The sequence below is a fragment of the Acanthaster planci genome, linkage group LG08, assembly GCF_054643075.1.
Source record: "Acanthaster planci isolate LZ-2023a linkage group LG08, COTS_SCS, whole genome shotgun sequence".
Classification (NCBI taxonomy): domain Eukaryota; kingdom Metazoa; phylum Echinodermata; class Asteroidea; order Valvatida; family Acanthasteridae; genus Acanthaster; species Acanthaster planci.
Window position 1 is genome coordinate 8,135,278 of NC_141784.1, and position 13,476 is coordinate 8,148,753.

General features: G+C 41.6%; 1 protein-coding gene across 3 annotated transcripts in view; it reads left to right on the forward strand.

The window, feature by feature from the left end:
* Nucleotides 1-6,999, forward strand: part of timeless (timeless circadian regulator) — a 28,594-nt gene extending 21,595 nt beyond the window's left edge. For all 3 annotated transcript variants that reach the window (XM_022252204.2, XM_087140313.1, XM_022252205.2), the window contains 6 exons: nucleotides 619-795; nucleotides 1,335-1,403; nucleotides 2,004-2,122; nucleotides 4,105-4,508; nucleotides 5,021-5,187; nucleotides 5,915-6,999. In XM_022252204.2, coding sequence (XP_022107896.2) covers nucleotides 619-795; nucleotides 1,335-1,403; nucleotides 2,004-2,122; nucleotides 4,105-4,508; nucleotides 5,021-5,187; nucleotides 5,915-6,060 — 1,082 coding nt within the window. In that variant the 3' untranslated portion in view covers nucleotides 6,061-6,999. The remainder of the gene's footprint in view (nucleotides 1-618; nucleotides 796-1,334; nucleotides 1,404-2,003; nucleotides 2,123-4,104; nucleotides 4,509-5,020; nucleotides 5,188-5,914) is intronic.
* Nucleotides 7,000-13,476: the final 6,477 nt, after the last annotated feature.

A 13,476-nucleotide genomic window follows, 5' to 3' on the forward strand; every position in this document is an offset into this window, starting at 1 on the left:
GCTCGTAATATTTGCAGTTTATTCATAATTCAGTTGACCACACGGATGTTTTCATTTTGATGTTTTGAATTGAAGATGCAATTTCTACATTCCATCTGCATGCCGGCCAGACAGGGATTACAACTAGTTATGAAACATTTAAATTAAGTCACTGACTGTTATCAACCACTCCCCAACATATGCACATATGTGTACCATCTTGGATTTCATGTGGTCAGGTATAATCACAACATGCATGTTGAGTGAAACAAGAAATTGCAGATTCGGATTTTAAGACCTGAAATAAGTTTGTAATTATGTTTAATATCCACAGGCTCTTTGAAAGCACTAAGCATACAATACCGATAGCTTTATAATACAGTCATAAGACTTTGCAGACTTTTGTCTGAATTCAGACATTTTGAATCTGATAGAAAGCATTATCGGTATAGGAGGAAATGCACCTTTCAGACATTTTATACGCAGTTTCAGATCTTTTCTAAAACAGATAATCTCATCCCTGATAATAGTTATTCACTTAGCAGAGCTTTAGACAAAATCCTCTTAACTCCAGATTCTATCAGCCATAAGTTTGAGCGACAGTTTTGGATGGATTTGTTTTCTTGATTCTCCCACTAGGATTCCTGGCCCAGCACTCCAAACCGGACACCCAAGAGACTTCAGCTTACCACAACGAGACGGAAAGTGAATCCAGTTGCTCCAGTGACGAGGCTAGCAGTGATGATGACGTGGATGATGCAGGAGGAAGCGGGGAGAAGACACTCAGCAGTATCGTCAGGAAGCTCCAGGAGAAAGGCAAGCGAACCTGACTGTAGAACTGTATTCAATTACTACAGCGCTAACTCCTTGTGACAAATGATGCCTGCAGGGCACGGCAATCTTTGTGCACTACCTACGGAAAATTTGCCATCCAGTGGAATGGAACTTGCCATTTACTCAAAGCGCTCGACTGAGCCGCCATACTTTTACATTGCATTGTGGGATACTTCCCCGGGTAACCAGCCCAGCAGGTCATTTACTTGGGCTAGCCGCAAGTAGACACGAGAAGCCACGAGTGTCAAATCCCATGCAGGTGCACTTCTGTAAGTCAGCACGGGGGAAATAATCGAACGCTCTGTTTGTTCTGTAGCGTCAGACCACAGTTTTACTGATGGAGTATTGAAACACCACACTTTACCTCAGCTGTACAATATTGTGATTTGAGACAGTGTAGTAGTGACCCCAATTGAGCAAGCTCATGTTCGGAAGGGCAGTTTTGAAGCTGTCGAGTGGTAGAAACAGTTACTGATGATCATTCTTCCAATAACGTCTGCCTTTGACAATTTTCCTGCCAGGTTTGGCAGAGCAAATTCTCTGGATACAGGGAGGTCTGAGAAGCACTGCCGACGACAGGGAAAAAGAAAGTAAGGAATTTTTTGTTGAGCCACTCTTGAGGCATGAACATCCCAAGCATGCTAGATAACACCAACGTTCCAGGCATGGTGGAATCCCTGGCATCATAAATCTTATGACTTGTAATGAGCACCCCATGTATGAAACAGAGGCACCGACAGATAAATGATATGCAGACACAGGTTTTACTGCAGGTTTTACTGCTGAAATAGAAAAGTTATTTCTAAATCAGGAGGTTTTCCCCAATCAGGAGGTTTTTCCCAAGCAGAAAGTGGAAATAAGGGGGTAACGGCACAACCTTATATGACAAAAAGAATTCATTTTAAAAATGGCTCATTTTCATTGTTGTATGGAATTGTTCAGGTCAGTTTGGCTCTACTCCTCTAATACCATACTCTTCCAATTTCCTCAATGATTTATGATGTCACATTTCACAAAATTCATTCCAAAATAAGGGGATCACCACCCTAGTTGCTTCTCTTCAGAACCTGGATGAAATTCTTTCTGTCAGAGGTTGGAGAAGGCATACCCGTCTGTACATCATTTCTGCCCATAAGTGTCGTTCCTCATAACTGAGTATTCACTGATGTGGGGTTTTTGTTTTTCCTCAGGGGATGAGCAGGCAATCCCCATCGTGCCTCTTACTGAAGAGAATGGAGATGCCATGGACAGCAAGCTGTTCCAGCAAATGCTTAAGATGGTCGGCATTTCTCCTCCCAGTGGTCATGAGGTAGGGTACCCTCAAACCAGGGTAATTTATTTATTTATTTTCGGGCAATACAGATACAAATACATAGAGCGCAAGATATAGAAAAAAAGCCTGCGGATTACTCAAAAGTGAAATAAATCACTATACAAGGAGCTATCCAAACGGACAAGCCACATCCATAAATAATTCAGCAACAATAAAAACACTGTTGCCAAATACATTTATAAAAAATATACACTAAATGTCAATACGGTTTATCTAATTACAATAAAAACAGAATATTAATAAATTCATATTTTTCAAGTTAGTTTAAAGTTAATCTTATTTCTATTTTTAAAACACTTGAGGGTGCCTTCAAGTAAGAAAAGGTCACAAATACAAAAGACAAACAGTTCAGCAAAACACAGATCCTCCACGCTGGGTCGGTGAGCAGAAAGGAAAACATGGCATCAGTTACCCCCCCACCGATATATCCACACCCAAAATATACAATTACTGGTCATATAATCACCCTTGAAAACAGTGTTGGAGAATATAAGTACATATATCTATCGAACCAAGCATGCCCAACCAAATCAGCCGAAGAGAAAGAAAAAAAAAGCTAAGGGACAAGATGATTTATTAAGATGGAAAGCTTGCGGTAAACACCATGCAATATCTCTTTTTTGAGTCTGTGTGGTTCTGATAAGAACCGGAGAGGCTCAACGTTTCGGACAGTGTGCTCTGTTCGTCATCAGGAGACTGAAGAGATGCCGACAGGGAGTGGGGCTTATATGCTGGTTGGAGGTACTGGCGTGTGACGGATCCTGCTGTGTAGTCAGGTGGAATGGTGGATCCTCCTGGGTACTGATGCATGTCAGTTGGTCATGGGCTGTGGTGGGGTATAGGGTATAGGAGACCCTGGGTGGGGGGGGGGAGTGTTAGGGTATAGAGGACCCATCAGACCGGGAGGTGAGGAGGGGCTGCCAGATATCGCTGATGGAGAAGCCGATGTCTTGAGGTACGGTGGGGTGCTTGGAGATTTCTAAGGCTTCTCTAATGCGTCTTGGGTACCACTGTTCAATGTTGGCGATGAGGTGGGCTTCTTCCCAGTTGATGGTGTGGTCTTCGGCGTGGGAATGCTTGATGATGGCTGACTTCTCATATTCCCCCTTTCTGCCATGGGCTCTGTGTTATTTGATCCTGGTAGGGAGGTCCCTACCAGTCTCTCCGATGTACAGTTTGCCACACTGGCAGGGATCTTGTATACACCTGGTCGGCGGTGTGGATCTTGCCGGTCCTTGTGAGAAGTCAGCATTCCTTGGATCTTGAGGGGGGTTGTGTGGAACACCTTGATGTTGTGCTTGCTCACAGATGATTTATTCTAACAAAAAGCGGGTGCCTAATATTTTGTAGTGAGAGGAATTAATAGCCTGATCCCAGTAATTCATACTGGTCACTAAAATAAATGTGAACACAATTTTGCTGTTTAATCAAATATTAAATATTTCCCAGAGATAAACACACTTCAATTCAGTTGAATTTTACTGCAAAGGTATCATAACATTATATTTGCTTCACTGGCACATGAAGTACATGAACCTGCCTTTAGGTTGGCTAGTGTCACTTTCAGATTGAATCCTGAACTAACCATTTTGATATGTTGAAAAATGCAAGCTCAGAGACTCCCTTTTTTCTGTGTACAGAATGTCTCTGGAGGATAGTGTACTTTTATGCAAACAAATGGTTTCCATATAGGAAGGATTTGTCTTCCACTTAATTGCCTCTAATCAGCCTGTGTGGCTGTATTTTACTTGCTTGCTCATGAAAGGTCAAGTCTGTGAGCTTTCTTCTGAATCAAGAAATCTCACACCACTCTTCTTTGGTTTTTCTTTCTTTGGTTTTTGGCTGGCTGTCTGATTGGAATTTAGCACAGCGTCAGGTGCTTTAATTGTTAAATACACGGGGTGAAATGTTTCAGCGGTGTGATGAAAAGGGTCCAAACAATTTTTGTCTTTTCCAAGGAAACCTTCTGGCGCATCCCAGGTCACCTTGACCCAGAACAGCTCCGGCAGGGAGCAGACTCCATCCAGCCCCAGGAGGGGGTTGCCGAATCGGCTGCTGAGCGCAAGAAGAAGTCCAATCCCAGGTATAAGGCCCTGAAGGAGATGGCGAGGCAGCGGAGACGAGAGAAGAAAGTGCCCGGGGAGCGACGGAGGAGGAGAGACTGTCGAGAGGAGCTCCCCGTCTCCGAAGTGGTTAATAGGGTCATCAATGATGACGATAGGTTGCCAACGGCAACAGAGCAAGGCACAGAGAGCGACAGCGATGGCGGAGGAACGGCCAGCAAGAAAATATCGCCAGGGTCTGGTCAGAGGAAAAGTCGGGTCAAACGAGCACTGCAGAGCGATTCATCTGATGATGAAAGGTAAGAGTTGGTCGGTTATTTGCTTTGTATGTGCCACATGCCAGTAGGAATTGTGAAGCAAATTAAACACTAAGAAACAATCATGGTGAAAACTTTAGAGATGAGTACAGCTTTTGTTCAATTCATTGTACAAATATTTTCAATTTATGCCATACGTTTGCTGCTCATGTGCAGTTCACATCAAGAGTGAACTAGCTATTCCGTTTTGCTTAACCAACAATAATTTTATTTGTCTTTATACATTGACACTAAAAAATGGACTTTCCTGCTTCAAGTTGATTGAATGCACCCGTTGGCCACAGAAGGCCAAGGCTTTTAAGCCTTGGAATATGCAAATTTTTTGTCATTGTGGTCTTTGATCTTTTTAGCTTTGCATTTAAATATCAGACTCTACTTTTACAAGGTCCCAAGTTCCATTCCCAGATTAAGTTAATTTGTCCATAATGTTGGTTTATTGTGAACCCTAACATGATCAACTGAAGCTACCGATATCTTCCCTCAACAAATCTCAGTGCCATTGAGTCACCACCAAAGAGTGACCCAGTCACCAGCGAGACTCAGCTGCCTACTATGAGTAAGCCTGCTGCCAAACGAAGCCGTCTGCTGCTGTCCAGTGACAATGACAGTGACAGTGACACTGGCGCAGCCAAGACCGGAGTTTCCGAGGTGCATTCACAAGGTGAGATGCTCTCCAAAATGGTGGGTGAGAGGATGAATGGGGGGGGGAGATTGACTGATGACCCCCCGGGAACTGTGAAGTAGTATCTGAGCTAGCTCAACAAATTTGTGAGCTGTGACATTAAGGTGGATAATACACAGCACTGCGGTGCAGAATTGACTGAATTAAGCATACAGGTTTCTCCAAACTTGCTGTCCCCCACATGGGAAATTTCTTTATGGGGCAATTAAGATAGTGTCATCTTACTTAAGCTCTCCGACTCAATTCCCAGTTGACATCCAGCTCAACAGTGCTCAAAACTTGCTGTCTTGGGTTCGCTCTCAGGGTACTTAAAGATGACAAACTGGTTCCTGAGCCATTAAGTGCAGGAAAATATTGATTTAATAGCTTATTTGTGTTGTCTTTACATGTGGCCAGGACATGTATGCACTATCCCATTGCAATGGTATTATAGCACCTGTGTAGTAGACTAGCTCCCAGGTATTAAGCTGTGTGATAGTCCTTTGTGCATGTGCATTTATTCTGTGTGAGTATCCTGGTGTCTACCAGGTAGATGGCAGGAATAATGACTGATGGTGAACCAGTGAATCTTTGGCTCACAATCATGAATATGTATGGTGCATGAATAGTAAAGTAATGTTTCACAAGTTGATAACATGGGGGTGATTTTGTGCACAGCTCATAAGGTAGTATTTATAATGCCAGTTCTGTGTTGGTTTGTCTTCAGAGACACCAGAAGTCAGCCAGACTCATGCCTATTTCCCAACAACAGATCTAGTGATGGACTGTGACACACAGGATTCAGATGATGACATGCCGCTCCACCGGATTGCTAGGCGACGCATCGTCGAGTCAGACAGTGATGAAGATTAGCTTACATTAGGTCGTTCTCTGCATCTGCACAGTAACCATATTGCACATACACAAAGTATTTACTAGTAGATACAAGTTCATAAAAAGTAAGGGAAATTAACCACTAATCAAGTCATTAACAGCATTCAGTTGGAGAAATTGGCAATTTTGTTTTAGCCAAAAACCTCAACTGGTATAAAATTAATGTATTTTACCTTCAAAAAATTCAAAGGACATTCAACAAGCCTCGACAAGGATGCAGTGCTGGTCAAATACATTGATTGTTTCATAGCACTTTGAAAAAAGGATTTCTTTTCAAGTTCTCGGAGGAATACTCTGTAATTTTGCTGAAGAGTATTTTCTTCTGTTAATAATTATACACGCTAGTACTAATTTGAAAAGTTCTACCCAGCTGTGTTGGAAAAATGCTGTTGTAAAATTACCATTTCATGAATGAACTGAGGGTCACTCTCAGGAAAAAAAACCACATTTCCATATCTTGTGCCAGTACTCGGCTCTGCTACTTATTTCTTCACTAAGGACTTATTCCTGGAGGATTTGTGTCGGCCAGTTTTCTTTGATAAGTCCCATAGTGTGCGGTTAGATAGGTACTGAGAACAAAAAATATCATGTGATATTCTGTATACCAAAACTAGGGGTATGATTTCTCTGGACTTTTTCAGGTTTCAGGATTTTACAGGTTTAAGTATTCAAGTTTTTGAGTACTTTGCACTTTTTTACAATAAAGCCAAGTGTCGGATTGGCATAAACATAGCCATTATGTTGCTTACATTGCGACAAGCCCTCTACTGGACGCTTCGCTTTATTTCTCATCTTCCCCCAAGCTATATCCTTTTCCGACTATGATAATGTTTTGTGAGAACAAGAGGTTTTGTTTCTCTCTCTTGACAAAAAGGGTGAAAACGGATGATCACTTTAATAAATGTTCACAAATAGAAAGATCTCATGTGATACTGAAATTTTTATGAGTAGGCCTACTTCAAATGATTGGATAAAACATAATGAAGTGATAGGAGACAATTCTATTCAGAGAAATTCAATAAACTGCAGTGCATTATTTGTTGAAGTACAAGAAAAACTCTGATTGACAGCCCCCCCCCCGAAAATAACCCCCAAAACAAATACCACCTAAAAAAACCGAGGACAGCAGACGCTAGCTAGCTCAGCTTTAGTTAAAATAAGAATTGCACGAGTATTTTTTAAACAAATGTGTGTACTTTCGAAGACAATCTAAATTGTCACATTTCTTTTCCTTTTTAAAACATACGAGAACAGTTTTGTTTGTTTGTTTGTTTTGGAGGAACTGAACTTCGACCCGACTTCTCTTACTCGAACGTACGTGTTGGACTACACTGGTTCAGGGGTGCATTCCGAGTCCACTAAATGGGTAGATTTCTACGCACGAGCTCATTAATATTTTGTGATCCTGTTGGGATTTTTTACAATAACAGGTGCTATCATTGGGAGAAATCAGAGATGTTTTCCAAAATCACGAATTTGGGACTTCTGGCGTCGAACTGGGCCATTTCGTTCACAAAAACCAACTCGTGGGCCTATTTTGCATAGAGGCAGGCGGCTAGTTGAAAGCTGAGCGCATAGATTTACTCCTGTTTTGGGGGTGTTTTCGGCAAAGGGCAGCGCAGCTAACCCCTATAGAATTGGACAGAAAAGTGGACTTCTGGCCATAATCTTGAATTTCCAACGGGGAGCGGGAGGCTAACGTCTCCTTGGGAGTCACCAGGCGGCGCTTTTTCTGTCCGATTTTGCACTGTTTTCTACGGGCGCGTATTTAGTGTCGTGCAACCCAAGAAGACAACTGGAAAAACTGATTGGAAGTCGTATGCAGTTATTTTCATGAAAGATGACTTTGTGATGGATAAAGTTTTGAGCTATTGGAAAAGCAAGCACAGGGATTTAGAAAAGTGATTAACGCAAACTCTATTTGGCAAACGCGGTTAACGAGGTGACGTCATAATCAAATGTATTCCAATCCGGTTCGTAAGTGACTTCGTCACAATGGCGGACGCGCCACGATTTGCAGGCTCTCATTGGACAATCGCAGAAGTTGCGCGTTAACTTCCGGTTCCATGGTTCCTTGTAAACGGCGATCAAAGCATGCAACCCTATGAACAGTGCACGTGTGCAGTGGGCCAGGTTTAAATTGAACTGACGTCACACTTACGAACCGGATACAGGCACATCCCGCGTGGTGGTAGCAGTAGTTATGGGCGGCCATTGAGGGGAAAAAGACAAAACGAAAAGTATAAATAAAACCAAGAAATGTAAATATACATACAAAATGTAATACAAACTAAAAATATAAAATTTGTAGCGTGTCCTGCTTATTGGGCTCTGACGCTGTCAAGAACCTATACAAGAACCACTCAGTCAGACGCAAATCGCCGTTCCAGGCAAAAACTGCTCTATTTATTGTCACGAAGTCAAAAAGCTGTTTCACACACACAAGCTCCAGGCGCGAGGCGGGAAAACCGCAGGCCGTTCGCATACCATGTACCATGCACCAGTGGGGCAGCCAGCTTGCTCCATGCGGGTCCGAGCTGGCGCCCCCACCGACCGAACCCGCCAGCGCGACAAAATGAACGAAATACATAAGCACTTACAAAATACAAACGAAACGTGTAAAGACAAATAAATATGAATGACAAGTATAAAGAGAAAGCGGGGACAAAGTGATGGTTATTCGATCAGGCCCGAAACTCAACTTGACCGAACGAAAGTGTTGCAAATCGAATTATACATGAAATGCAACAAAACTACAATTCATTGATTTTAAAATGTTTATGGTCCGAGTTGGTGAATAAAATAATTGTCCCTCTTCAGCAGAAATATGCTCCCGCACATTTCACACACGATCGCAACAATACTTGCTCTCAACTTCTGTGTTGGCTAAAACTAATTTCCAAAGTATGTCAGAAACCAAATCAGGAATATTTCCAAAATTCTGGCTGCACCAATTCAGATAATGCTCTCTTCTGCCATGTTTATAAACTGTGGCGAAAGTTCATACGACGTTTGAAACGGCGCGTTCCGGTCCAGACTGTTAATATGGCGCACGGCTTTCAAACATTTGCTCAAACTGGCGTAAGTGGAATACCCCTGATTTCTGTAAAAGAGGGTTTTCACGTGACGTCACTTGACCGGCAAAGGCAGTTCAGCTGGATTGTTTGGCTTTTTTACCGCTTTATCTCATTTTTTTCTGTGGTACACATGTACTTAAAAACAAAGATTTCAGTAGCTTTTAGAGTTTTAAAGGACAGTGTTAAGCCATACAGGACACCAATTAATGCTTAGTAGCGAAACATGTTTAAAGAGTGATAGCAAGATTGTTATTTATTGCTAAACAGAGTTTTAGAAATCCATGTTCCAGGAGACGCTTGTGGTCTCTCGCAAAATCTCATATTATTACGTCAGATAGACTCTTGTATTTAACAAAATCGATGTCCCGTACAAAATGCCTTTATAGCACAGTTCTAAATCAAAACTACACGAAGACTGGACGCCACTTCGCCGCTCAAAACGCCTTTTATGTTTAGTCATCCGTAACTAACCCTGGACAACGTAGACGTCCTAAGGAAGTTATATACCAAGTATCATAAACCATGTCTGTTACAGCATGTAACTGGAATCTGGAGGACCACTATTGGGATTTACTCGAGAGAAATTGGTATTCGGTAAACGTGATCGACTCATGACATCTGGTGCACGCGGCAGACCCTGCATGATCAGGTGGCTAACCATATAAAAGCTGAGAAAAATTTGATATGCATGACGATCTCCATTAAAATGTCCCTGCTATTTCTCAAACTAAATGAGGCGACAGTCATGATACGGTTGTGCAAATGAGAGCGCCAATAAGCAAAATAATTAATGAAGTTAAGGTCGAGAGATGTGCCACTAAAACGAGTCGAGGACAAGGTCAAGGGCGGATCCAGAATCAAATTCGAAGGGTTAAGTTTCGGAGGAGTCGGTACGACAGCCAAACTTTGACGAGTGTACTGCAAATTTCCTGATCTTCTGAGAAGACTCAGTTTTGGTATGTGCGGGAGGGCGCTGTTCTGCGTGCTACGGTGTGCGCGTCAGGTTTTTTTGTGGCTGCCATTTTGTCAGACTCTCCTTTCCAAGGCTAAAATAAATCAAATTTTCTGTTAAAAGGGGCCTATCGTTTCCCGATTGGGTTGGTCCCTTTTCCTCATAAACGTTTTGATCAATATGAGTAATTCTGGAGAATGTAATAGTTCAAGGAAACTCATATTAAAGAAAGAATTTATCCCGAATATTTAGTCTGTTTATAAACCGACGAATAGGTCCTCCCAGTGCTTCACTCATGTACAATCATAACTTTAGGTATTGGGGATCTGTTGTGGTAAATCTGTAATGTATTCGTTCCGGTTTTAACCCATGTCCAAGTATCAGATAATGAGACCTGTGTTTTGATATTATTCCGAATTCAGTCGGGAAACTTTATGTTTGGTTCTTTTCCAATTAATTAACCTATCTGACAGACTGGGGGTATAATAGATCATTGGTTTGAATAAAATAATTAAAATGCTGATTAGGGTAAACGTAGCATGATGTACTGTTCATTTTATTAACAGCATAAGTGATATATAGAGGCTACAGTGTCAGCGGTAGGCCTTCACCACGAACCACTGTTGTTATCCCTTGTTCACTTTGTCTACTGAGAAGAGTTTACACATAAAAGCTGAAACCTGGGAAAACCTTAAGAGAACACTGTCTGGTGTGCCATTCCTGAATGCTGTCTATACTTGTTAGCCAGCAGTAACATGTATTCCCCATTAGCCTACACCAACTGAGGTCTCGCAAGTGCCTAACTGGACTTGGAGTCGGTCACAAACAACCAACCACCAGGCCCCCGGTAACTCTACACTCAAGAGAAGTGGAATAATTTTTTGCAGTCCCTTTCCACTTTAGGAAGAAGGGCCAATTATACGATTAAAAAGAGTTCTCCCGTAATCAATTTTAAAAATGCCTTCAGGGGCAACTCTTCCGTTAGCAATTTTAACCTTCGTTTTGGCGTGCAATGACATTTATTAAAGTTAAAGCAAGTAGCTTTTTAATATTTAAAGATATCAGGAAAGGATTTCAAGATATCTTTAGATCATTAAGATATCTTGAAATGGATTTAGAGTTATCTTGAGATAGATTTCAAGGTATGTCTAAATGTGTTGGGGGTATCTCAATATCGATTCAGAGATATGCCGAAATCATTTCCACTTTCGCCGATTGCATTGTGTGTATTCAAGGGTCAAAACGGACTGATGTGCGGCTCACGGAAGCGAAAAGAATATAATATATCAAATGTTTCTGAACTATCTTGATGTAGATAGAGATATTTTGAAGCAATCAAGAGCTACCGCTTAACATGAATAGAATGTCACTTTCGCGCGCTGTGTCAAAGTTCCACGTTTGCGACGTGAACAGTGTACTTTAGTGAAGTGAACGTTCGAGTTTGGCTACTTTAGCATGAACGGTGCTCGAGTTGATAATTGATGTTGCATTGTCAATCTTCGCCATTTATCCACAAATCACCGTAGCACTATTGATGGCCTTGCACCATCCTGATGTTAACGATGAGCGAAGCTTCTTTGGCAAGATAACCATGGCCCCTGAAGTTTTGAATAAACTACGGTGTCCTCGCTTGAGTGACCAACGGGACACGGGAAACAATGGGATGACTGTTTCATGTCGCCAATTCCAGGGCCTAAATTGCTGATACTTTCCAGGCATAATTTTAAGTGTACTTCTTTTAAACTGCCCATATCTGCAATAAACATAACAGCTAGGTTTTACAAGTAATTTCAAAGGATTGATGTTACACACTCATGTCGTGCGCAGTGCAATCAATGCAACAGCAGGTCGAACTACACGATGTTAATGTCATCCATCGATTGACATTTCTCAGCTGCGGTGATAATCTTTACAGAAAGTTAAAAGAAACACAGGAGAAATGACTCAGTTGAGCCATTCCGCTGTACCAATGCAGACAATCCCTTTTAGGAATTCCGTCATTTGAGATACCTGAGCATGTTTATAATTTATATGAAAACAACACGGCTTTTTCCCAAGTTGGGGGCGATATTCCTTTATTTTGTTCGGAATATTGTTTATCAAAAATACATTATATATGATTGAAATTGCAACCTTACATAAACGATTTGCAAAAAAGTAAAGTCTTAAAAATTATGCTTTGAAAGAACAAATGATTTAGTCCCGAATCAATCATTTTGGTTAATATATCCAAGATTGAACGTTCATTTCGCCAAGCTGTATCGTTCAGAATTATTGCGAAGGTGGAATGTTGACATCGCTATATCAAGCACCGTGCAACCATGAAAGAAGGATGCAACTTAAACATCGTGAAAACGGATCGTTGTTGGCGAAAGTCGAAACCTTCATATGAACAAGGTTCACACAAAAATGTCCTCACTGGGCCACCGCTGGGTTTACCGTCACAGAGCCTGAAATTTGACGCCTGGTAGCGCGCTTCCGGAACCCCTTGCTTTCCAAACCATCAATTCTGATAACGTCCCTTGTCAATTAGTTGCAAACATATGGAAATTAAAAAAAAAAGGTTTGATCTGAAAGAGAAACACCATACTAAACCTGACTTTTCACTACCGAAAATATCGAATGCACAAGTTAATTGCACAACATTATTTTCTGGTCACCGCGATCTGTAGGTAGGTCTACATATAAAAAATGAAATTGAAATAGAAGACCTAAATGAGTTGCACGGGCTACAATTTTTTCAACAAATCTACAGGCATAATGACCATTTTATGAAAATAAATCTAAAGTCAGATCTCACCTTTGACAAGAACTGCACGCACCAGGCCAGCCCCCACTAAATCTAGAACTCATTGGCTGAAAGCAGGAAGGTAAGTCTTTACAACGTTGTATGTTCTTGTTACCACTGAACGATATGATGTGCCAACAAACGTATACAGACACGGTGACCTAATGACGACAGTGCCAGTTTTGAAAGTTCATGCATGAAATTCTGTTTACCCAACCTTTAGGAAATTTTTCCACAATTTCTCGGGAGATAAAAGGGAGATAAAATTCCGACAGGACTATTTCCTGGGGAGAACGTGATGGGGCGACCCAATGTTAAAATCCCCTTAGGCGGGCCATGCAAGAGTTTCGTAGTACTCACCCCGTGATTTTTACCCTTTAGGCTCTTTTGGCGGGTCCAGGTGGGGCCCCCTAAAAGGGTTAAATTTTCATTTGAATAATGAGAAAAACACGATATTAGGGTGACCATTTCTAACCTATGAATATCTAGCTTCAGCCCTGACAAAGGTTACACAAAGAAATTCCTAAATTTCCGTCCCCCACAAAACATCCCGCCTGAATATTTAATTCTGACTCTGC